The following is a 23,047-nucleotide window of genomic DNA, read 5'->3' on the forward strand; positions in this document are numbered from 1 at the left end:
AGGAAAGAGCAATGGCAAAGATGCTAAGGGTACCAGAGTGTGGTCTGATTTGAGAGAGCTCAGAGCAGGCCGGTGTAGCTGGAGAAGAGCCCTGGAGAGGCGGCAAGAGCTAAGGCTGGAGAGAAAAGTTGAGACCTGAAAAGAGAGAACCTTGAACAATGAGCTAAAGAATTTAACAGTAGACCGTCGCTGGAGGTTTTAAACTAGGGGAATGGCACCACCAGGACAGGGCTTCCTGCTGCATTCTCCTGCCCTGCCCACCTGGGCCTCCCTGGCCTTGTCAATAGTGGTGGGTTTCTTTTGATTGTACTGTTTGTATGTGGTTTGGTTTGCAGGTTTTCTGTGGTTGAGTTTGTTTTTTTGGCCTTTCCCTTTTCCTTACAGTTTTTCACAGCATATGGTCCTGATTATGTGCTGGAAATCACGCCAAGCTGCCGGCCAGACCGCAATGAGCCCCACCGAGTCCAGCAAATCCTCAACTACATCAAAGGTGAGCACCACCCCTTGAGTCCTGCCCTCCTCATTCCACCCAGCTTGAAGTGGCCCATGAGTGGGGCTTCCCCAAATACCATTTGTCTTTTGGTGGCTAATTGTTTCACTGATTTGGAAGGGAAACCTCTTCTTGGCCTGTTAGATTGTGGCTGGGATTCTACATTGGCCACTCTGGTTGGGATTGTCATTTGGCCAGCTAATGTCACCTTCAGGGACACAAAAGGTTCGGCTTTAGGCACCTCCAGTGGAAGACAAGTTCTAAAAAATGGGCCCTGGAACCCTTTTTTCTTTCAAAAGAGCAACAGTAAAACCCTCTTGAGATGAGGTAAGTTCAAGTCAATTCAGACTTTCAGGGAGGGGTTGGGGGTTGCTCACAAACATTCTGTTCCAGTGGGCTCCTTGGTCCATGAGAGCCTTGAGAGACTGTGGGCCTACAATGCATAGTCAGGGATTTGGACGCCCTGGGAATAGGTTGCCCAGTCTCACCCAGAGCACTAGAGATGGGGCTATGGCCCTTCCCTTCCCATCTCTAAGGCTGGCCTACAATTATTCTAGCCTCTGGACAGGAGGAAAATGGCAGTTGTCAGGTTATTGCCCTCTTGATCACACTGTCCACTAGCTGTTTGGGGATGTTGCCCTCACTTTCCAGTAGAGTCCCCCTCCCAACCCCAGCTGCCACTTCACAACTCAACTCACTGTACCATTTTTAAAGTAGTTTCAGCATCCACTTTCCTGTTTAATTACATTTGTATATGCTTGTGAATATTTTTTGGATCCTAATTATTTGCAGAATTGAGAAGTCAAGGGTGTCATATTGCTCATCCCAGAAGAGTGAAAGCCTCATGTTTATTCATTATAACGACCAAGAAGACAGAACCAGTTCTCCTACCTTTGAGTCCCTCATTGGAAGAGAATTCAGCATGAAAGGATTCTGAGCCAGAGTTAGTCTGAGGGGGATACATGGTGTCCTGAGGTCTTTACCCAGAGCTATATTAAGGCCCTACTCTCTGATGGAGCCCAGTCTGACAATAGCCAAGTCCATAGGCAGGAACTCCATGTCTCAGGCTTCTTTGGTTAAAAAAAAATTCTAAGCTCATAAGTCACAGACTCACAAGGTTATGCTTACAGCAATGTTTATTGCCTCTCTAAGGTGTTCCATAGCCCTCAGCCTTCCCCTGACCCTATAGTTTCCAGCCACCTCCCTCTGGTCTCTCAATGACTACTAACCTGAAGACCCTCACTCCTAACCAAATCTCCTTCCCCTTTCTAGCCTATCAAGCCTTTAAAACTCTTCTATTCCTGGCCCTTCTCTAGTCCTTCTCACTGTGCTGCAGCTCTAATTAACACTAGCACTCCCACCCTAGTTTCCTCCTGCCCCTCTCAGACCCAGGACACATTTCCTGTTTCCTTTGGGACTGTACCTGGACCAACTTCTCTTACCCTTCTTCCTTCAACCTTACCATTTTCCCCCTATCCAGGCTCTAAATCCTGGTAGAGCACATACAAAGCAATAGAAACAGAAACTAAACAAGCTTCTGCAGCTACTTGCTCACATCTACGTATGTGCAAATATCTGTATGCCCTCATGCTTTCCTGCACATGTACCCAGACACATATCTCCAGAGAGTGGTGACATCTTGCTATTGAGGAAATGGAAATGACAAGCGAGAGAAGACATGAGGAAGGTAATTCAAAGGGAAAGGAACTAGGAAAGGTAAGAAACCCAAAAGAGGAATACATTTTTAAAATATTTGAGGTGAAAGTCTAGTTTGAGGGTTGGTGAAAAAAAATGATAGAAAATCCTAGAAGACATGGAAGTTACACAGAAGTCAAGATTTTTAAAAGATTCTAACAAGTTAAAACAACATTCAGACCATAACACAATGAAATGAAAGGGGGAGAAAATGTATGAACCAGGAAACGGGTCCTCAAAAGCAACTGGATACCGACAAGATAGAAAGACATGTTTAGCAGCATTTTCTGTGAAAGAGTCAGGGATTTTAGTCAACACAGAGCTCAGTGTGAGTCATCAGGACAAGGTGGCTCACAAAGCTGGTACCAGTGATACAGATACATTACCAACCTCACTTTAAAAGGGTCTTAGACAAATAGGAGTGTCTTCCAGGAGGTCCATTGGGCTGGGAAGAGGACTAGAGTCCAGGTTGCAAAAGGTCTGGTTGAAGAAGCTGGGGCTTTTCGAGAAAAGAATGCCTAGGGGCATGTGGTCTCTACTCCATATCTTTAAGAGGCTGTCACAGACCAGAGGGTGTAGACAGAGTCGATGTGGTCACATGGTACAGAGCTAGGACTCATGGGTAGATATTATAGAAAGGCAGATTTTCATTCAGCAGAAGGAAGAAATTTCTAATCATTACAGCTGTCCAAAGTGTAACTAACTGCCCAGAAAGAAATGAGGTCTCTGTCACTGGAGACTTACAGGTAGAGACTGGACAGTCATCGGGCTATCGAATAGCAGAAGGGCTCTTGCACTGGGGGAGGGTGATTGTACTGGATTATTGTTAAGGCTCTTTCCAACCCTAAGATTCTAAGATGCTGTTCATTAAAATGAGAAAAAAAATTAAAAACAATAAAAAATATGATGAGAGTGCACAGATTTGTAGATGAGTCACAGTGGTTGTTATAGGGAAGAATTGATGAGGAGAAGGAAAGAAACTAAGTGGCTGAGAGTGGGCAGGGAGGAACCAGAGAGGGCGGGCAGCAAGTAGAGAGGGTATAACATATTAGGCATCCTCAGATTTTCCATTTAGCCATCCCTTGCATATTGACAAGGTCTTGTGTTCTAGCCATGCAAATGAACAGAGCGCACAAGTCCAGAACCGAAAAGAAATTCAACTCAACCTAGAAGAAATTAGGGTAGAAAGAAGTCCAAATGTTGCTAAAAATGGCCAAGCTAACCTGCTGTTCTGAGACCGTGCCCCTCCAGCCTTGTGACGCATGCTGCCATCAGATAGTGCGTTGCCATGACAATGGTCAGTGTCGAAAGGCTGCTGAATTTTCTACATTCTGAAAGATTTTCCTGAACCTGCCTACAAGATTGTCATTTATTCTTGCATATAAAAACCTCAGCCAGGCTGGCATTTCTCCCTGCACCTCCCTTTCCCTTCCCCCAGTAAAAACAAAGGTTGGAGGATACAGGCACAGATTGATTTGGGGAGGTGGGATGGTGATGAGGAAGTGGATAAAGCTCCACTCTATGGGAGGGAATTTAGCCAGTGTGTATAGTTGAATTTGTTCAGCCTCTGAGCTTGTTTTTTTCCTCTTTCTCACCACATCCATTAGAAGCACAAAAGATGGGATTTTGAACCTATTGGAGATCAAACCTGAGGTGGTTCATCTTACAGAGATGCATTCCGCATGCTACAGGATGACTGGAGGGACAGGCAGATTCAGACTTCATCTTATCCCATCTTTTCAGCCCATTAATCTATCCAAGAGGGAAAAAAGGCAAAAATAAAGACATGGAGAGTAAATTCAAACTTTTAGATTTATACAGAGAAAAGGGGTGTTTTGCTCCCGCAAATTGCTTTTCTCATGCCGGTGAATCTGGAAGATACGTGTCATTGTTCACAGGAAGTGTGGGTCAGAGTGGATCACTCAGCCTAGCTCATGACCGCTGCAGTAAAATCATCTTTGCCCCATCTTCATGTGCTCATACTTGTTTACCTTCTCTCTGGTTGACATACTCCGGAGGGGCTGGCTCACAGTGAGCCTTCTAGAGCTGGAACTGTGCTGAGTGATCCATCTCCAGAGGGAGGCGGCTAGCTCCCCAAGACTGAGTATCTCTGCATGGGGGAAACAGAGGTAGAGGTTTTCTAGTCCCTGTTACTGATAACATTTGAATCAAGTAAAGGTCCATAGGAGGACAAAAGCTTCATGTTCCAACCCAGGCCCAACCCTCTGGGGGTGGGGGCAGGGAAGGGAGGGTGAGTTGTGCATATGTATGTGTTGGAATTTTAAGATTTCTACACTTTCTCTGAGTTCCCAGACTGTACCCGTGGTGTGCTTGTGATAGAAAAGGAAACAAATGGAGCCAGGATGCAAGGAGGAACATGGTAGGGAGTGGGGACAAGAGGCGTTGTGCACATCTGCCCTTTCTGACCTTTCATTAAGGTGGCTTAGTATGGCAGCCACTCCAGTACAGGGTTGGGAGATGGGCCACCAAACTAATGTGGGAGTAGGGAGAGACAACATAGGTGAAATAACAATAATAATAGCTACTATTTGTCTTACAGATGAGGAAACTGAGGCTCAGAGCAGATAAGTGAGTTGGCCAAGGTCGCCTTTATTAATTTGTTCAGCAAGTAATTACTAAGCACCTACTATGTGCCATGCACTGTGCTAATAGGGTGATGGAGTAAACATTTGAACCCAGGTCTCTCTGAACTGGGGCTTTGAAGTCAGGCTCTTTGGCCTTTCCGGTGCCCCTCCTCCCTTCACAATGTTGCCCTGCCAACTCTACTCATCAGCACCCATCTGCTTTTTTCTAATCACCGTAATAAACCCTTCCCACCCTGCACTACATGTCTGGCTCCTTCCATATGGATGATCCATAGCACCTGAAATCTGATGTCTCCCTGGAAATGGGGGGCGGGGGGGGAAGATAGCCCTGGGTAACACTTGAAATCCTGGCTCCTCACCTAGGACCTCGAGCCCTCCCTAATTCCCCACCCCTGCTGGCCCCCATCATCCCACCATACTGTAATTAAACCTTCCAACTCCATTTTTATCTGAGTAGAGAAATAAAAGAGAAGGACAGAAGGTGGAAGAAGTCAGCCACCCAGCTCCTGCTGCCTGAAGTATGCTGTGGCCACCAGCCCATCTGCTATTTATAGCTCCTCAGCCTCAAGCTGAGACCCTTTGCACATCTGCTTGTAATGTTCTCAAGAGAACCATTGTGTTGGGTGTGAGCAGCATCTCCTCTGGCATCCTGAAACCTGGGACTAACATTCTTCTAGGGACTAACAATTGGGGTACCTGGTCTGGGCATGTCCAAGGTCTCCTGGAGCCCCAAGCTTGAGGTAGAGGTAGTACTCCTTCCCAGTGGGACTCAAAACCATAGAAACTCAGCTTACTTCCATACTTTTTTGCTTCGTGAGAAGGCATTGAGGATAAGTTGAAAGGCAGGGTTGTTTCCAAGACAGTCTGACCATTTGCTTCAGAGCTTTTAGAAGAAACTTGGAGCAGTATTGGGGAGGATACTTTGAACCAATTTGCATGACTTTAGGTGAGGATCTCTGTGATGTCCTTCCTTCATCTCTCCTTGATGTCCCATCCTTTCTTTATCCCTGTCCAGCCTGGTATGAATCCTTTCCAGCCTACCACCAGCCTGTGCTTCTCCATTGACCAAGTTCCTCTCTCTTGCTTTACCAGAGTGTAATAATTGGATAGGTTTGTTATTGTTGTCATTCTTGTTGTTGTTGTTGTTGTTGTTGTTGTTAAACAGAAAGATAAGTTATAAAAATATCATGCTGAACATTTTATAAATTCTAAAGTAAAAATGGAGTCTGCTACCTCACATCACAATAACTTAGTAGTTTTTAACAAACCATTGGCAGGTTACTTATGGAGACTTGAAATGTCTATCTAAATCCAGGAGGTAGGAAACACCATATTGAAAGCCTACTGTGCAACACTTTGTGCTAGATCCTTTCCATAGATCATCTCATTTAATCCTCACAATTACCTTATGAGGTAGGAAAATTATGCCTGAAGAAGTAGTGTAACATGCCCATAGTCACATAACAAGTAAGTTGGTGACCTTGGAATTTGAATCCAGGCCTGATGCCCCTCCTCTCCTTGACAGTATTGCTCAGTCAACTCTACTCATCATCCCTTGTCTGCTTTTTCCAATTTCCCCTTAGTAAGCCCTTCCCACCCTGCAGTGGCTCCCAAAGTGAGGTTGCAAACCAGTTTAATTCTAAGAAGTATTACTGCGTCTCCACTTTAAAGCCTAGCTAAATCAATCAATGAATATTCTTTGTCATGTCTCATGTGCTTAGTGCCATGGGAAATATAAGTGGAGTTTAAGATGTGGTACCTGCTTCTGCTAAACAGCTGAGAAGTCTAGGTGAGGATTTGATGCCTGACACTATGTACAGGAAGTACAGGAGTATGACTTCAGAGACACTGCTTTCAGAAGACTGGAAGGATTTGGATAGGTAGGACTGAGGAAATGCTCAGAAGCAAAGAAAACTCAGATAGGGGTGTCAGGGGCAGATCTCAGGTTTCCTTGAATTTCAGGCTGAATAGTCCATATCAGATACAGGAAAGTAGGACCCATTCTAGGTTCTACAATTAGGATATGACTTGATGCAGTGGTATTTGGATGGATCATGGTGGTATTCCAAGAGTGAGCCTGCAAGGGCCTGAACAAGAATGGTGGTGGTAGAGTATTTCCTGTCTTATTCCTCCCGAATGGCTGAGAGCTGATAGGAATAGAGTATCAACAACACTTGGAGGTAAGTCAAGGAGAACAGAAGTAAAGATGATTCTGAGTTTTCCAGCCTGGCTACCAACTGGGATGGGAAGTTGTTGGGGTTGGGGCTTAGTTTTACAGAAGCATATACTTGATGTGTTCTGTTTTGATATGTTGAATTTGAGGTATGATACAATATCTTGGTACATCCACACGGAAGAATTTCTTGCAGCCGATTAAAAATAAATGTTTAAGGATAGTTGGTGGACACAAGAATATGTTCATGATAACAATATTAAGTGAAAAAAATACAAGATACAAAATGATTTAATACCATATATTCTCAATTTTGTAAAATGTACATAATCTTTGTTTGTGTGTGAGTGTGTGGATATGCACAGAAAAATACTAGAAGAAAATGTACCCAAAATGCTAACAGTAGTTACCTTTGGTGGTAGAATTGGAATTATGGGTAATTTTTTACTTGTTCTTCGTTTTTTTCCTCTATTTTTCAAAATTTCTACCATGAATGTGTATGCCTTTTATAGCTAGATCAAAACAATACATATTTAAGAAAAAGACAATACATTTTAATAAGACCTTCTGTCCCAATTTTTTGTTTATAAAATCTGGTCATTACACCTGCAAACAGCTGGAAAAATAAGGGACTGGAGAATGAATATTTTATATGTCTCAGGTGCTGTTGCCTTTGTCAGGTACTTCTAGTAATTCTAGGGTGCTTCCATTTGACCTGCAAAGCAGATCTTCCTTTGACTCAAAATGTAAAAGCTCTTCTGTCCAGTAGAAGGGAAGAAAATCCAGATAGCTCCATAGGTCTACCTCCCTTTCCAAAATTCTCTTCACTCCAAAGTAACTGTCTCAGTCCCAGTCTCAGTCTTTCTGAGTTTTCTCTTCTGCCCCATTGATCTGTGTATCTAACCTCCCCACAGTCTTAATTACTGTAGGTATATAATAAACCTTAAAATCAGGTATAGTGGTTCCCCTTTCTTCTTTTTCAAAATTGTTTTAGTTATACTAATTCCTTTGCCTTTTCATATAAACTTTAGAATAATCTTTTGTATAGCTACAAAAAAAATTTAATGTGAATTTAATGTTAAGAATTGTGTTAAACCTGTATATTGATTTGGGGAGAATTAATAACTTGATTATGTTGAGTCTTCCAATCCATGAACATGGTATGTCTTTCCATTTACTTTCTTTGATTTCTTTCATAAGCATTTTATAATTTTCAACCTACAGATCCTGAGCAGGCTTTATACCTAAGTTTTTCTTTTTTCTTTTTTAAAAAAGATTGTATTTGTTTATTTATTTTAGGGAGAGGGAAAGGGAGGGAAAAAAGAGGGAGAGAAACATCAATGTGTGGCTGCCCCTCACACACCTCCACTGGGGACCTGGCCTGCAACCCAGGTGTGTGCCCTGACTGGGAATCAAACCAGTGACCCTTTGGTTCGCAGCCCAGCATTCAACCCACTGACCCACGCCAGCCAGGGCCAGGGCTTTCTTTTTTGGAGTCATTGTATTCTTCACTTTGGTTTCCACATGTTCATTGCTATACATAGAAATACAGTTTTTTGTACATCGTGCTTATATCCTGTGATCTTGCTGAACTCATTGATTTGTTCTAGGTTTTCTTGTAGATCCTTTAGGATTTGTTACATAGATCACCTTTCATCTGCAAATAGAGTTTCATTTCTTCCTTTCTAATCTGTAGCAAAATAGAAAGGATTGAAGTGTAGAAACCCTACCTACCTTTAAGTCCCTTTCCTCTCCTCCTTTTATAATTGTCTGAAATATTTCTAATACATATATTAAGAAATATATCAGACAGTATTTTGATTTTTGTTTCAATCATCAAAAATGATTTAGAAAACTCAAAAGAAAAATGTATTATATTTAACCACAGTTTTATTCTTTCTATTGTTCTTTCTTCCTTCCTGATATTCCAAGATTCCTTGTTTTGTCATTTACTTTCCATTTCAAAAACTTGCTTTAGTTATTCTCTTCGGGTAGGTCTGGCAGCAACAAATTCTCTTTGTTTTCCTTCCTCTGAGAATATTTTTATTTCCCCTTCATTCCTGAAGGATATTTTCACTGGGTATAGAATTGTGGGTTTACAGTTCTTTTCTTTTAGCACCTGAAAACTGTTGTACCATGTCCTCTGGCCTCCATAATTTCTGATGAGAAAACCACTGTCATTTGAATTATCTTTCCATTATAGGTAAGTCTTTATTTCTCACTTGGTACTTTCTGGATTTTCTCTTTTCTTTAATTTTGAGGAATTTGATTGTGGTAGGCCTTGGTGTGGATTTCTTTGGGTTTATACCCAAGGTTTGAAGTTCGGTAGGTAGGTATGTGTCTTTTGCCAAGTCTGGGCAATCTTTAGCCATTATTTCTTCAAATACTTCTTCAGTCCACTCTCTCTTTTTCTTCTGGGGCTTTGGTGACATGAATATTAGATCTTTTATCATAGTCCCACAAGGTTCCACTCATTTTTTTTCAGACTATTTTTCGTCTTCTGTTCAAACTGGATAGTTTCTATTATTTTATATTCCAGCTTACTGATTCTTTTTCTGCCCCCTCCATGCTGCTGTTGAGCCCATCTGGTCAGTTTTTTACTTCACTCATTGTACTTTTCAGTTCTAAAATTTCCATTTAGTTTTTCTTTATTTCTTCTATTTCTTTGTTGAGGCTTATTTTCTTCATTTGTTTCAGGTATGTTCATTCTTGCTCATTGACATATGTTTATGATGGCTGCTTTAAACTTCTTGTCAGATATTTCCAGTATCAGTGTCATCTCTATGCTGGCATCTGGTGATTGCGTTTTTCTCATTCAAGTCGAGGGTTTCCTGTTCTTGGTATGAGTGCTTTTCCATTGTACCCTGAACATTTTGGATACTTTTATGAAACCCTACATCTTATTTAAACCTTCCGTTTTAGCAGGCTTCCTCTGACACTGCACAGGCAGGGGAATGAGGCATTACCCCATTACCTTTAGGTAGGGATTAAAGTCTAGGTTCCCCAGTCAGCTGCCATTGACAGCCTGGGAGTTGGGTACCTCAATACTGTTGGGCAGGAGTAAAAATTCAGGATCCTCACTATACCTTCACTGATATCAACCTGGCCAGGAATGGGAGTGACACCTTGTTATTGCTCCCCATATGGCCCCTACTGGCACAGTGTTGAATGGTCATCCTTGCCATGACACAAGGATGAAAGTCCTGGCTTTCCACCCTGCCTGCTCTGACACCACGATGGTGGGGTGGAAGGGGAGCCTGGTTACTGCTAGGCCAATTTTTAAATTTTAATATTTCATTCATTCAACCAATATGTATTTGGTGTTAATACATGCCAGGCCCTATTATAGCCACCAGTGATAAAAATATAAATGAAACAGGTAAAGGCCTTCCCATCGTGGAACTTAAATTCTAGTTGGGGAAACAGACAATGAACAAATAAGTAAATATTTAAATTGGCTACTGAGAAATTCAGAACGGGTGCTATTTTAGATTGGATGGCCAGTAAAGGCCTTCCTGAGGAGGTGACATTTGGGAATAGAGCTTAATGAATTAAGGAAAGAGCTTTGCAGAAATTGGAGTGAAGAACATTATCTAGATGTAGGGAAAAAGTAGAATCAGAGACCCCAAGGCAGGAATAAATTTGGTATGTTTAATATATATGCTTTAATGTGAATTATAAATATAATTATCTCATCAAAGTCTTTTCGATTTCGCAGATATTATAAGATGGGGTTAAGTTAAAAAAAGAGTCAGCATGAGAGACATAAGTAGTCTATGAATATGGTGACATTTTTTACCGTATTGGAGTTTGAGAAACAAATCTGTCTCTGAGGTAGATAATGGTGTTACCCCATTTAACAGATGAGAGAACTGAGGCTTAAGAAGGTTGATTAGCTTGTGCTGAGTCACACAGCAAGTAAGTGAGAGAGCTGGGATTCCACACAGGAAACTGAAGATCATACTCAAAGTTTAGAAGAAGAAATACGGAATTTTTCTTCTGCCTGATGGAGCGGCTGCTCGTTTCATACAACAAACCAAGAACTTTTGAAGAACAGTTGGAGGCTCTAATGTGTTTAATTAAGCACTTTTTTTTCTGCTTGCCCAAAGTACATGCCTAAGGCAATTATATCGTTCATTCCCCTCCAGCCTTTAGCTCTATTATCAAGGGGCTAAAGGGAGGTTGGAACTTACTAGAGAAAATAAGGTAAACCATTCTGGGTTCTGGAATACCTAATTGTTGACAATTCTCTCAGTCTACCCAGAGGCCCTTTAACCAACTGAGACTCAGGTGCTGTCTATAGCACAGCAGCCAAATCCAGCAGCGCTGAGAGGCTTTTTATGCCAGAGTAGGCAGGCCCAGCCTTCCTGGCCTTGCTGCCAAGGGGCAGCCTTTGCAGGATTCGCGCCACAAAGTTACAGAGGAAGCTCTGCAGACATCCCATCCTGTGCACTCCTCTGCTGTACCTGGACAGGGACATCCCCAATCCAGAGTCAGGCCACTAAAGAGCCTTCAAGTGTTTTTGAGAAAGGGAAGCATCTTTGTAGGCTTCTGGTTTCCAACATCCTTCTGCCTCTTTGCAGCTTCAAGCATATTTTGGAGAGAGATTTCATAAAGATTTCTAAATTGAGTTAGAATTTCAAGTCTATTGTGACATGCAAATTAGTCCTGCTTGCCCGTTGGCAGCAATGCAGCTGAAGTGCCTAGAGACAGGCCATAAAATGAAAACATCAAAGTGATTAAATGTGCCCGAAGAGCATAATTGAGTGCATGAATAAGAGAAAATAAAACAAATTGATTTTCTCCTGTGCCAGAAAAACAGAATAATTGAGAACAAAATAATAGACTTTGAAGTAATCAAAGTGAGGAATGCACCATAGTGACATAGAAACAGCCAGTTGTGGGAGAGATTTATTGTGTTTCTGTTATCATTTTTACAACTTTAATTTCATTAGCTAATAAATACAAATCAATTGAAAAATCAGTCAACCAGAGAGGAGGCAGTCCCAAGCCAAGATTTTTATTCACATCCCTAAAACAGGCTGAGGTGGTTATCCTTAATCTATTTTCATAGGCACACATATCCCCCATGAGCTGGAAAACAAGTTCTGGGAGGCCTCTGTCCTTTGGAGGGATGATACTCTGTTCTGCCAGTCACTTTCCACATATAGGTTTACAGATTCAACTTTCAAAAGGGTTGCTTATATACTCCTCCAAGATTTCCAACAGACAGAATTGCTTGCATGTGGCATTTTGGTTTACAAAGAAGATGTTTTCATGGCACTGACCAGCACCTATGGTCTTGCACTGGTGGTGGTGGCAGCTACAGCAACAAGAGCAGGAGCACCTGCCACTCTCGCAATATGGCTGAGCGTTTATGGCTCACTGCTTCTATCATTGTCCTCCACCGCCTCCTACACACATCCACACATGCACAATACTGAACTCTAATCTAAACCAAGAGGGCAAAACAAAAGCATGCTACCCCTTTGGTTTCTTGCCTGGAAGCCATGACGCTGGGGTGGTTTAGAGGAAGGAACTAGGCCGGGAGACCTCATGCTGACTTGGAGCACTGGGGACTCCAAGCTATGCCGGGACCAGGTGCTGGAAGATCACAGAGCAAACATGAGACCACTGCAGAACTATTTTTATGGCTCCTCCACCCCACTCCTCAGCTGTTCATGGCTGGGCTCAGTGGCCCTTCACTTCAGGATCTGCAGTGATGGCTGATATGACTCGAACGGTGGTTTTTCCTTTCACAGGCCCTCGAGCTACTCTGGCAGCTGTTGGCACTTCCAGATGTTCATGACACACCCTACCTTCAGGGCTCCACAGTTAGCAGCTATGCCTTTGGCTCCAGTAAAGGTCTTTGGGACCACTGGGACTGTAAACCAGAGTGTGCAGAAGGAGTTGGCAGTGCTAAGACTGGCAGTCCTTGCTGGCTCAATCAGGATGGCATGGTTAATAGACTGCGCCTGCCAGGCAATTGTCCTGAGAATTTATCTTCCAGGAAGCACCTAGAAGCTGAAGGGAGTGTCTATGACCTTCTAGTAGCATCCAAGACCTAATCATGATGTGCCTCGAGGTGAATAGGGAATGTTAGCATTTAGCTCCTTTGCGCAAGAGAGCAAGAGTTTGTCTCCAGTTCAGGCCTAAAATCCCAGCTTCCATTTCCCACTGGTGTTTGGGTGGAGCAAAATGGAGCAAATGGCTTTCACAACTCTAAAGCATTATACAGATGTAAGGCTGTATTATTCTTCCTGCCACTGCTATTCCCATTATCCTGGATTTCCCAGCCCAGTATTTTTGTCTGAAAAAGAAATGTGGCGAAAGCACATGGACCAAAGAACGTGGAGCTGTAACTCCAAAATGCCTGGGAGGCATTGCCCAGCAGATAAAACACTTGGAGGCTGAGCTCCATAGGTTGGCTGGCTGGCTGGCTGGCAGGCAAACAGCCCACTTTTGTGATGTCACCTCAGTTACTTGTGCCTATCCCTCCACATGGATCCAGCAGATTCAGGCCCAGGAGGGGAGAAAAAGTGAATCATAGGCTATTTTAGAAATTGCTTCGATTCCATTTGAGGTTGCAATAGTCCCTTGCAAGCTAAGACCAGAGCACCCTAACCATCAGGGGAACATCCTTTACGTGCTGATATCCTGTAAATGCCAGAAGCCTGGTGGGATTAATCCATAGACTCAGGTTCTAATTCAGGTTAGAGGCAGACAAGTGGTAATTGGTGGTTATACTTAATTGTCATTGAAAGGCTTTCTGATGACAGGAGGGATCTACATTCCAAGACAAGCAGTGCAGTTGACAATTAAGAGCTAAAATTAAATCGGCCATCCATATCAGCACATGCCTCATAGAAATCTTTTGTTCTGCCATCATTCCCCAGTAGAGAATGAGACCCTCCAGCATGGTTGTGATGGGGCAGCAGCTGCGAAACTTGCTCTAGCCCTAGATCACACCAGATGAGCCTCCTCTCCATCTTACAAAGCCATTCAGAGGTTCCCCACGGCCTCTGGGATAAGACCATGGCCTTCTAGGCCCTTGATGATCTGGCCTGTAGCCAACTCTCCAGCTCTTTTGCCGCCACCTCCCCCAACCCTCATCCTGTGCTCTGGCCACAAAAAGTTTGCAGTTACCTTTACACATCCTGCTCTGTTCCTACTTCCTGGAACATTCTGTCCCTCTTTGCTCTTCAAGATCCCACCTCCTCTGTAAAGACTTCCACATCCTCTCTTTGTATACCCTTGGCACTCTGTACAGACTAGTATTTTATTGCAACATTGCTATGGACTATGATGTGTTTGTCTCCATTTATGCCTTCTTCACTGGACTGAGACCTTCTTGAGGGAAGAACCATGTCTTGTTCTCTTGCATAACCCCAGAACCCAGCACTGGGCCCAATGCATTGAAGGCATCAGTAGTAAAGGCTTGTAAAATGAATGAACCGAGATGGGGACCAGATTGGGCTGAGTGAGCTGGATGGCCGAAGATGAGTGGGGTGGTGGGTGTGCACCATCCAAGATCCTGATACTAGAGGCTATACAGGCTGATGGTGGCAGAGCAGCCTGGGCACCAGCAGTCCAACAGCAATCCCTACAATGATTTTTTTCCCCAAAATGTGCCCTGTGTACCTCTGTATGAGAGACAATTTGAGGTGGCACAAAGACATTTTTCATTTTAATAGTCATATTTAGTTTAATGTATATTTTAAAATGTAGTTAAGCACATCAGGTATTATTATTAGTACTAATTATTATTGAGGATAGATCAGCCCAAAATATGTATTATTGTTACTACTGTATACAGATGTTAAGTAGGTATGATGACATTTCTGAAAGGGGTACTCATATGATGGAAGCTTTGGAAACACTTTTCAGCAGTTCTAAATTCATTTCTGTGTTCCTCTATGGTGCCACGCAGCCTCCAAGTGTCCTAGGGTCACCTCCAGCATTACTCCAAACTGCTAGGACACTGTTTTCAGAACTCATTTGCCACCTAGCCAGGTGGCACGGATGCTCCTTCTGAAAGCGTATGTTGGCTCACTCCAACCATATTTATAAGGGCCTTAAGAGCAATGACCAAGCTTTAAGCCTCTATGGACTGAATGGGAAAGCACTTTATCAGCTGCCCTGATAACTCCACAGATGTTCATTATTCAGCCCTTATTATGTGCCAGACACTGTTAAGGGTGCTAACAACAGAGTGATGAACAAGACAGACAAGGTCCCTGCCCTCAGAGAGCTTGTGACAGGAGACAGTTAACAAGCAAATAAGCACACAAGATGTTTTCAGTGTGCTAAGTGCTTTGAAGAACATAAAATAAGATGACATGGCAGAAAATGAGCGAATGGGGGTGGCTGCTTAGATTTGGCGGTCATAAGGCCTCTCAGAGGTGACTTTTGAACTGAGACCTGAATGACGAGAAGAGTTAGAAATGGGAACAATCAGGGACAGAGCATTCCAGGTGGAAGGAACAGCAAGTGCAAAGAAGGGGGAAGCCCTGAGAAGAAAAAATGACTCGTGGCCCATCACTCTATATTAACTTTCTCTTGTTTCTTTCCTTCTTATAGACAGTTGTTAAAGGAATGGAATTTCCCTGGTTTTCTCCACATTCTTACTAAGAGATACACTAGAAGTCAAAGTGAAAACTGAATTAGACCACAAGTCTCTTATTCCTACTAGCACTGTTCTTTGAGATGGTTTTACACTGCATCAGTTGTTTTCCAGGAGTTGGGATGGATTTATATTGAAACATCCCTATGCCTTTTGACTTCCTTTGGCATTCTCTTGTGCTCTGAAAAACCGAGGTAGCATTTTTAGATCTACAAAAATAACTAATGAAATATTTTACCAAAACAATCTCAACTTGCTGCTTAAAAAATCTACAATTTATACACCTTCCCGCTTTCCCTTTTGAGAGTATTATATAACCCTAAACAAATGCTTGTCAATAGCAAAATTACTTAATGAAAATGTCAGTGCGCTGTAGCTTCATGTGTAGATTTTGAACTCTAAGTTACACTTCTCTGAGTTATATGAATTATTTACAGTCTAGTAAACCTATTTCTCAGCTACCATCAGAACAGTGCTAAGTGTGAGACATTCTGATCAGCAGCCTTCAGTTCAGATTCTAGTTCTATTGAAGGCTAACATTCTTCTATTTTTTGTATCTTTTGTAATCCTGCCAGTTGCTGGTGTATTAATGACAGTTATTCATAAAAATAAATGGAATTAAAGAAAAAAAAAGAAAAATGACTCATGTGTTCCAGCAACACAAAGATGCTCCATGTGGCTAGAACAGAGTGAGTAAAGAGGATTGTGGCAGGAGACTAGAGACAGGAGCCAGAGCCTGCAGGGCTTGGCAGCTAAGTAATTTGGATTTTATTATAGGTGTGATTGGAAGCCATACAGGGTTTTGAGCACACGAGTGATGTGGTCTGACCCAAGTTTTAACAAAATACTCTGGCTGCTACAGCATGGTCATGTAAGGGGAGATAGTGGTTCGGAGTAAGGTTATAGCAGTGAAGGATGGAAGGAAGTGGGTGGATTTGGAATATACAGTGAAGGTAGAATTCACAGTAATTGCCAACGGATTGAAAGGGAGGTTGTAAATGGAGGAGGAAATGAGGCTGACTCTTAGTCCATGTCATGAAGATAAAAAACACAAGGGAACTGTTCTGTATCTGTGCTGTCTGATAAGGTCACCACATGTGGCCATTTAAATTTAAGTCAATTAAAAGCCAATAAAATATAAAATCCAGCTTCTCAGTTGCACATTTCAGGTACTCAATAGCCACATGTAACTAGTAGCTAACATATTAGGCAGTACAGATACAGAACATTTCTATCACCAAGGAAATTTTTATTGAACAATGATGCTCTGCATTTAAAAAAAAATAAAGATGACAGGAATAAAAAGACAAGCCACAGACTGAGTGAAATATTTGCAAAACATATATCCAGTAAAGGCCTGGTATCCAAAATATGCAAAGTACTCTTAAAAGTCAACAATAAGAAAAGAAACAACTTGATTAAAAATGGGCCAAAAACTTTAACAGAGACCTCACCAAAGAAGATATACAGATGGCAAATAAGTGTATGAAAATTTGTTCACTGTCATGTCACTAAGGAATTACAAATTAAAACAATGGGATACCACTACACCCCTATTAGAATAGCTAAAGCCAAAACACCGACAACAACAAATGCTGGCATAGATGCGGGGCAACAGGAAGTCTCATTCATTGCTGGTGGGAATGCAAAAAGGTACAGCCACTTTGGAAGACACTTTTGCAGTTTCTTAAAAAGCTAAACATAGTTTTAACATATGATCCAGCAATTGTGCCCCTTGCTATTTACTCAAATAAGTGGAAAACTCACGTCCACACAAAAAACTGCACACAAATGTTTATAGCAGCTTTATTCAGAATAGCCAAAGGTTGGTTGCAACCAATATGTCCTTCATTAGGTGAAAGGATAAACAAACTGGTACATCCAGACAGTGGAATATTTTTCAGACCTAAAAAGAAATGAGTTATCAAGCTGCAAAAAGATGTGGAAGAAACTTAAATGAATATTGCTAAATGAAGGAAGCCGTTGTGAAAAGACTACATGATGTATGATTCCAACCATATGACATTCCGGAAAATGCAAAATTACAGAGACAGTGAAAAGATCGGTGGTTGCTAGGACTTTGGGGGAAAGAAGGGATAGATGAATAAAGGGAGCACAGGTTTTTCCTAAGGCAGTAAAACTATTCTGTATAACACTGTAATGGTGGATACATAACATTATACACTTGTCAAAACTCATAGAGTTGTACAACACCAAGAGTGAACCCTAATGTAAACTATGGACTTAATAATAAAGCATTGCTATTCATTCATCAACTGTAACAAATGTACCACACTAATGCAAGACGTTAATAATAGGGAAAACTGCCTACCAGGGGAGGAGGGAGGCAGTGGCAATTCAAGAGCTCTCTGTACTTTCTGCCCAGTTTTTCTGTAAACTTAAAACTGCTCTAAAAATAAAGTCTATTAATTAAAAAAGATTGCAGAGAGTGCTTACCAGCACCTAGTACCTGGCAAAGAATAAACACTCCATAAATGTTTATTGAATAAATGGATGAACAAATGAGTCAGTCAGTTGATGAATCAGTAGAATCTAGGCCTCCTTAGTCCCAATTCAGTACTCCCTCTTATACAACAGAGGTAGAGTGACGATATAATTTATTGTCCAAACCAGGATATTTGAGAGTGAAATGGGGTGCCATAGATATAAGTCAGAACTGTCCCGGAGATCACAAACTGGGAGCCTGTGAGCCACGTCTTGCCTCCAAAATTGTTTTGTTTGGCCTCATATACTGATGTCCCACACATTTACAAATTTAAACCCATCAGTGGTCCACATTTAACACTGTGGAAACTCTACATTAAAATTTGAATTTCTGACTTCTCTTGGAAAGCGGAAAGATCTGGCTGGGCCCACATTCCTGCACAAGTGTGAATGGCTACAGCTGAGTAGCAGCTACCCCCTTTGTTAAGCATGTACCTTCCCATTTGCCACAGACCCCACCACTCCTTTTTGCATCCCTTACTCTAGGCCAAGTATGAGTTTCCATTTATCACCTCACTGACGCTGTTTTGGTTTTGTTCTCTTTTGTAACAGTTATGAAAAGGGGGAACTATTTCTTATACTCATGTCACAATTCAAAGTAGGGGGGAAAAAAAGAAAAAGGATCAAGAGGGCTCCCTCTATCTTGCCCCTAGTCTGTTTTACTCACACCCTATACATTCTTGGCCTCTACAGGCAATTGGGTTTACCCTTTCTGGTCTATACACTGTATATCCCCAGGCCCCAGACATGCTGGCCTTTAGAATTTTCTCAGGCTACCACCCACCACTCGAAAAGCTAGATGTGAGGGGAAAACAATGGGAATTATTTAAGCTTGCATTTTTATTGTTACCCAAACTCAGTATTGCTCATCATCAACTTTTGGTGGAAATTATTTGTTGTTTTTTCTTAATTGCCTCCAAATGTAACTGGAGAGTGAGACAGAGCAGCAGAGAACACAGCACCCACCTTTCCTTTGTGTAAACATGTGTTGCTAGAACACTTGGACGTGGAATTTTGTTTATCCACGCATCTACTCATTCATCAAGCTCTGGCTACACTCACAGATGGAAAGACCCTAGCTTCAGCACCAGAATGCCCTGTAGGTTTTCCTCGGCACAGGCAATGCCACAACCAAAGGCCCACATGGAGATAAGAAAGTATAGAAAGGCACAGTTAAGCTAAGGTGTTGGACTTCATTCATAGGTAGTTGGGAGCTGCTGAAATTTTGTGGGGGTTTCTGGAAGCAGGGCAGGCATGATGTGGTCACAGCTATTGAACTGAGTAGGGAACAGCTCCAGAGGTGGAAGCACCAGTTAAGAGGCTGTTGCAGTGGCCTGAGTGATGGGAAATACAACAAAGGTAAAGACAGTGAAACAGAAAGGAGAGGACAGATTTGAGAAGCACCTTGAGGATAAGCATGGCAACTCATAACAGGTGGAGGGGGCTTGAACTCTGAGATGAAGAATCAAATTTTACCCAGAGATTGTTAGCTTAGAGGTTTAAAACACCAAAAACATAACCCCAAAAGATTAAGTTTTGCTTTGCAAGAGCTATGAGAATAAAGAGACAAGTTACATACTGAGATAAAATATTTGCAAATCATATATCAAACAACAGATTTGTACCTAGAATGTATAAAGAAATATCCAAAATTAATCAGTAAAAAAACCCCAGTTATCAAAAGACATAAAGAGGATGTAAGACAGCAAATAAACATATGGAAAGATATTCAACATCATTTGCTATTTAAAAAATGCAGATTGAGACCACAATGAGAGATCCCTATACACTTATCAGAATGGCCAAAATAAAAGGTAGTGACACCACCAAATGTTGACAAGAATGCTGAGACTGTAGATCACTCATACACTGCTGGTGGGAATGCAAAATGGTATAGCCACTCTGTCAAACAGTTGGACAATTTCTTATAAAACTAAACATGCAACGACCCAGCAACTACACTCTTGGGCATTCATCCCAGAGAAATGAAAACCATGTTGACACAAACACTTGTACATGAATGTTGATAGCTGCTTTATGTGTGAGAGCCAAAACCTGGAAGCAACCCAGATGTCCTTCAATGGCTGAATGCTTAAACTGCGTTACATCCATACCTTGGAGTGCTACTGTGCAACAAAAAAGAACAAACAGCCCTGGCTGGTGTGGCTCAGTGGACTGAGCGCGCCTGCCTGCAAACTGAGGGGTCATGGGTTCGGTTCCAGTTTGGGGCACATGCCTGGGTTGCAGGCTGGGTCCCCAGTTGGGGGGGGTGTGAGAAGCAACCAATCGATGTTTCTCTTGCACGTCGATGTTTCTTTCCCTCTCTTTCTCCCTCCTTTCCCCTCCCCTTGAAAATAAATAAATAAAATCTTTTAAAATATATAAGTAAAAAAAAACAAAAAAGAAACAATGCACATAACTTGGAAGGATCTTAAGGGCAGTATGCTGAGTGAAAAAGACAATCTCAAGGTTTGGCGAGGGTGGGAAGGGTACTGTAACAAGGTAGAATTAGGGAAATCTTTGTGGGGATGGAATACATCTGAATCTGCTTGTGGTGGGGGTTACATGTACATGTGATAAAAAGGCATAGAACTGTATACACACACACACACACACACACACACACACAAAGGAGTACATGTAGAACTGGTGAAATCTGTTACTAGTGCCAATGTCAGTTTTGTAGTTTTCATATTAAATAATAATTATGTAACATTTTGCCACTTGGAGAATCTTGATGAAGGGTACTTCCTGTAAATCTATAAGAATTTAAAAATTTAAAAGTTAAGTGCCCCCCAAATTTGCATGAAACTCAAAGCATTATGCCACTTGCCAGAAGCCAGTCTGATAGGGATATAGAATAGGTCAGTGGTTGCCATGAATTTACACACGTTAAAAATCATAGAACTGAACATACAAAGAAGTCTATTGTATTTTATGTTAACAAAATTAAAATTAAAACCAGATAGGTATTAAAGGCTAACTTGATTTTTCCTTCCTTCCTTTCTTTTATTCACCCATTTATGCTGTCATTTATTGAACACATACTTTGTGTAAGACAATGTGCTAGGCTTTGGAGATCAAATGGAAGTAAGACAGCTCAGGACCCTGCCCTCATAGGGCATTCTTCCTGTTTCAGAGGAGAAATGGTCAATAGGGTGGGAGCTCAGTGTTTCTGCTTGGGGAAAGGGGCAAGGAGAACGCTGCAGAAGACCAAGTGAGCAAACTTTCCATTCCTAGAGCCCATTCACTTGTCCCTCAAAGACTTAGGCCTGAGGGCAGGGAAAAGCCCCCAATTCATATTCCAGAGATATTCACAAGAGAAAATACTAGGAGGGTTGTGTCCTATTAAGGGGAGAAGAAAGGTTGGGAGTGGGGAAAGATTTCATGCAGTTAGTGAAGTATAAACTCTAAATAGTGTTGCTTGAATGTGTGTGTATCTTAAAACAATCATTTGTTTAGCTCATGACTCTGTAGACTGGCAACTGGGCTGAGCTCAGCTGGGTGGTTCTTCTGCTGGTTTGGGCTGCATTCACCCAGCACTGCAGTCAGTTGACTGTCAAAGGCCTCACTCACATGTCTTATGGGTGACTGGTGGTTGCTGGGCTAAGTGGGCCATATGTCTTTTACCATCCAGCAGGCTAGCCTGGGCTTGCTGGTTCATATGTTGGAGTCTCTGGGTTCCCTAACACAGCAAGAGGACAAGTCCCAACATGCAAGAGCTTTTTTTAACAGCTTTATTGAGGTGTAATTCACATATGTTACCTGAATTTGAATTTTGTTTTCTCTCCTGTTTGCAGGGAATCTGAAGCATGTGGTCTAGTTGACAAAAAGGGATCAGGTTTCCAGAGCCGAAGAGCAGTGCCTATAATGAAGACAGTGTGTTTATGTGAGCAGTGTGTGGAATTTGTGACTGCAGGGGAAATTTGGAAGAAATTACTTCCTGAAAATTTCCAAGGGGCACCAAGTGGCAGCTGGCCTCCTGGGGTGAGGCAGGCAGGCACCCTAGAGGCTCAACTAGGCCTAGGGGGAGAGGGAGATTTCCAACATTTAAAGTGTTTATTTAAAAAAAATACACACACACACAAATGCCGTTTTAATCTTTGAAAATTATTTTTCAACAAGTTTGGGAGGGGGTATTTTTATTTTCTTAAAGGAGACAGATCAGAAGCTGGAGGAAAGCATGGAGGTTTAGTCAGCAGTTTGTGGGGCCGAGGGGAGCAGAGAGGCAGGTTTGGGCCTTAGGACCTCCAGCTGGAGCCTTGATGAAGGGGAACGGTAGTAGATTGGGAGGTGGGAAGAAGTCCACCTCTTTTGTTGTTAGGATTACTGATCAATTTTGTTTTTAATAAAATCTTTGAAAACCTACCTCATTGTCCCATTGTCCTCACTACAAAGTATGGCTGACAGCACACAGTTCAAAACATTTCCTCTCCCTGAAGTGTCAAGAACAACCCTGTTGCTTCCGTGCTCTACTCTGGTCCAGCCTAGGAAGCTGACTCTGAGTGCTGGGCCCCACTGAGGAACTGCTGCATCTCCACTAAGTCCTGAGGACAGAAGACTGAGCTCTGTCCTGTGCTACGGCCCATCTAGGGCTCACAGGAATACAGGCGCTGCAACCATGAAGAAGGTCTTGCTGGTACCCGGGGAGAACCTGCCCCTGCCTGAGGAGTGACTGAGGGATGGGAAGGGCAGATGGCATGTCAGGTGGAAGAGGGGCGTTTTGATGAATAGATAGAATACTTCCCTGTCAAGTGATGAAAATGGGTTACAGTTATGATGCATTGGTGTTACTGTAACCTCAGCAAGAAGGCAAGATGGCAAAATGATGGAGGTAATGAGAGAGAAATGAAGACTGGGGTAGGAGAAAAGGACACAGCCCCATCCTAGCTCTTGAGGAACTCCTAGACAAGGCAAAAGAGGAGGGAAAAGACCAGATCCCAAAATGTTTCACG

At 42.3% G+C, this 23,047-nt stretch overlaps 1 protein-coding gene across 1 annotated transcript in view; it reads left to right on the forward strand.

Moving 5' to 3' along the window:
• The window catches only part of HDAC8 (histone deacetylase 8), a 241,245-nt gene extending 218,866 nt beyond the window's left edge, over positions 1–22,379 (forward strand). The window contains exons 10-11 of the mRNA XM_028523210.2: positions 385–490; positions 21,893–22,379. Of these exons, the coding sequence (XP_028379011.1) occupies positions 385–490; positions 21,893–21,915 (129 nt within the window). The 3' untranslated portion in view covers positions 21,916–22,379. The remainder of the gene's footprint in view (positions 1–384; positions 491–21,892) is intronic.
• Positions 22,380–23,047: the final 668 nt, after the last annotated feature.

The sequence above is a fragment of the Phyllostomus discolor genome, chromosome X (assembly GCF_004126475.2).
Source record: "Phyllostomus discolor isolate MPI-MPIP mPhyDis1 chromosome X, mPhyDis1.pri.v3, whole genome shotgun sequence".
In the NCBI taxonomy this organism is placed as follows: Eukaryota; Metazoa; Chordata; class Mammalia; order Chiroptera; family Phyllostomidae; genus Phyllostomus; species Phyllostomus discolor.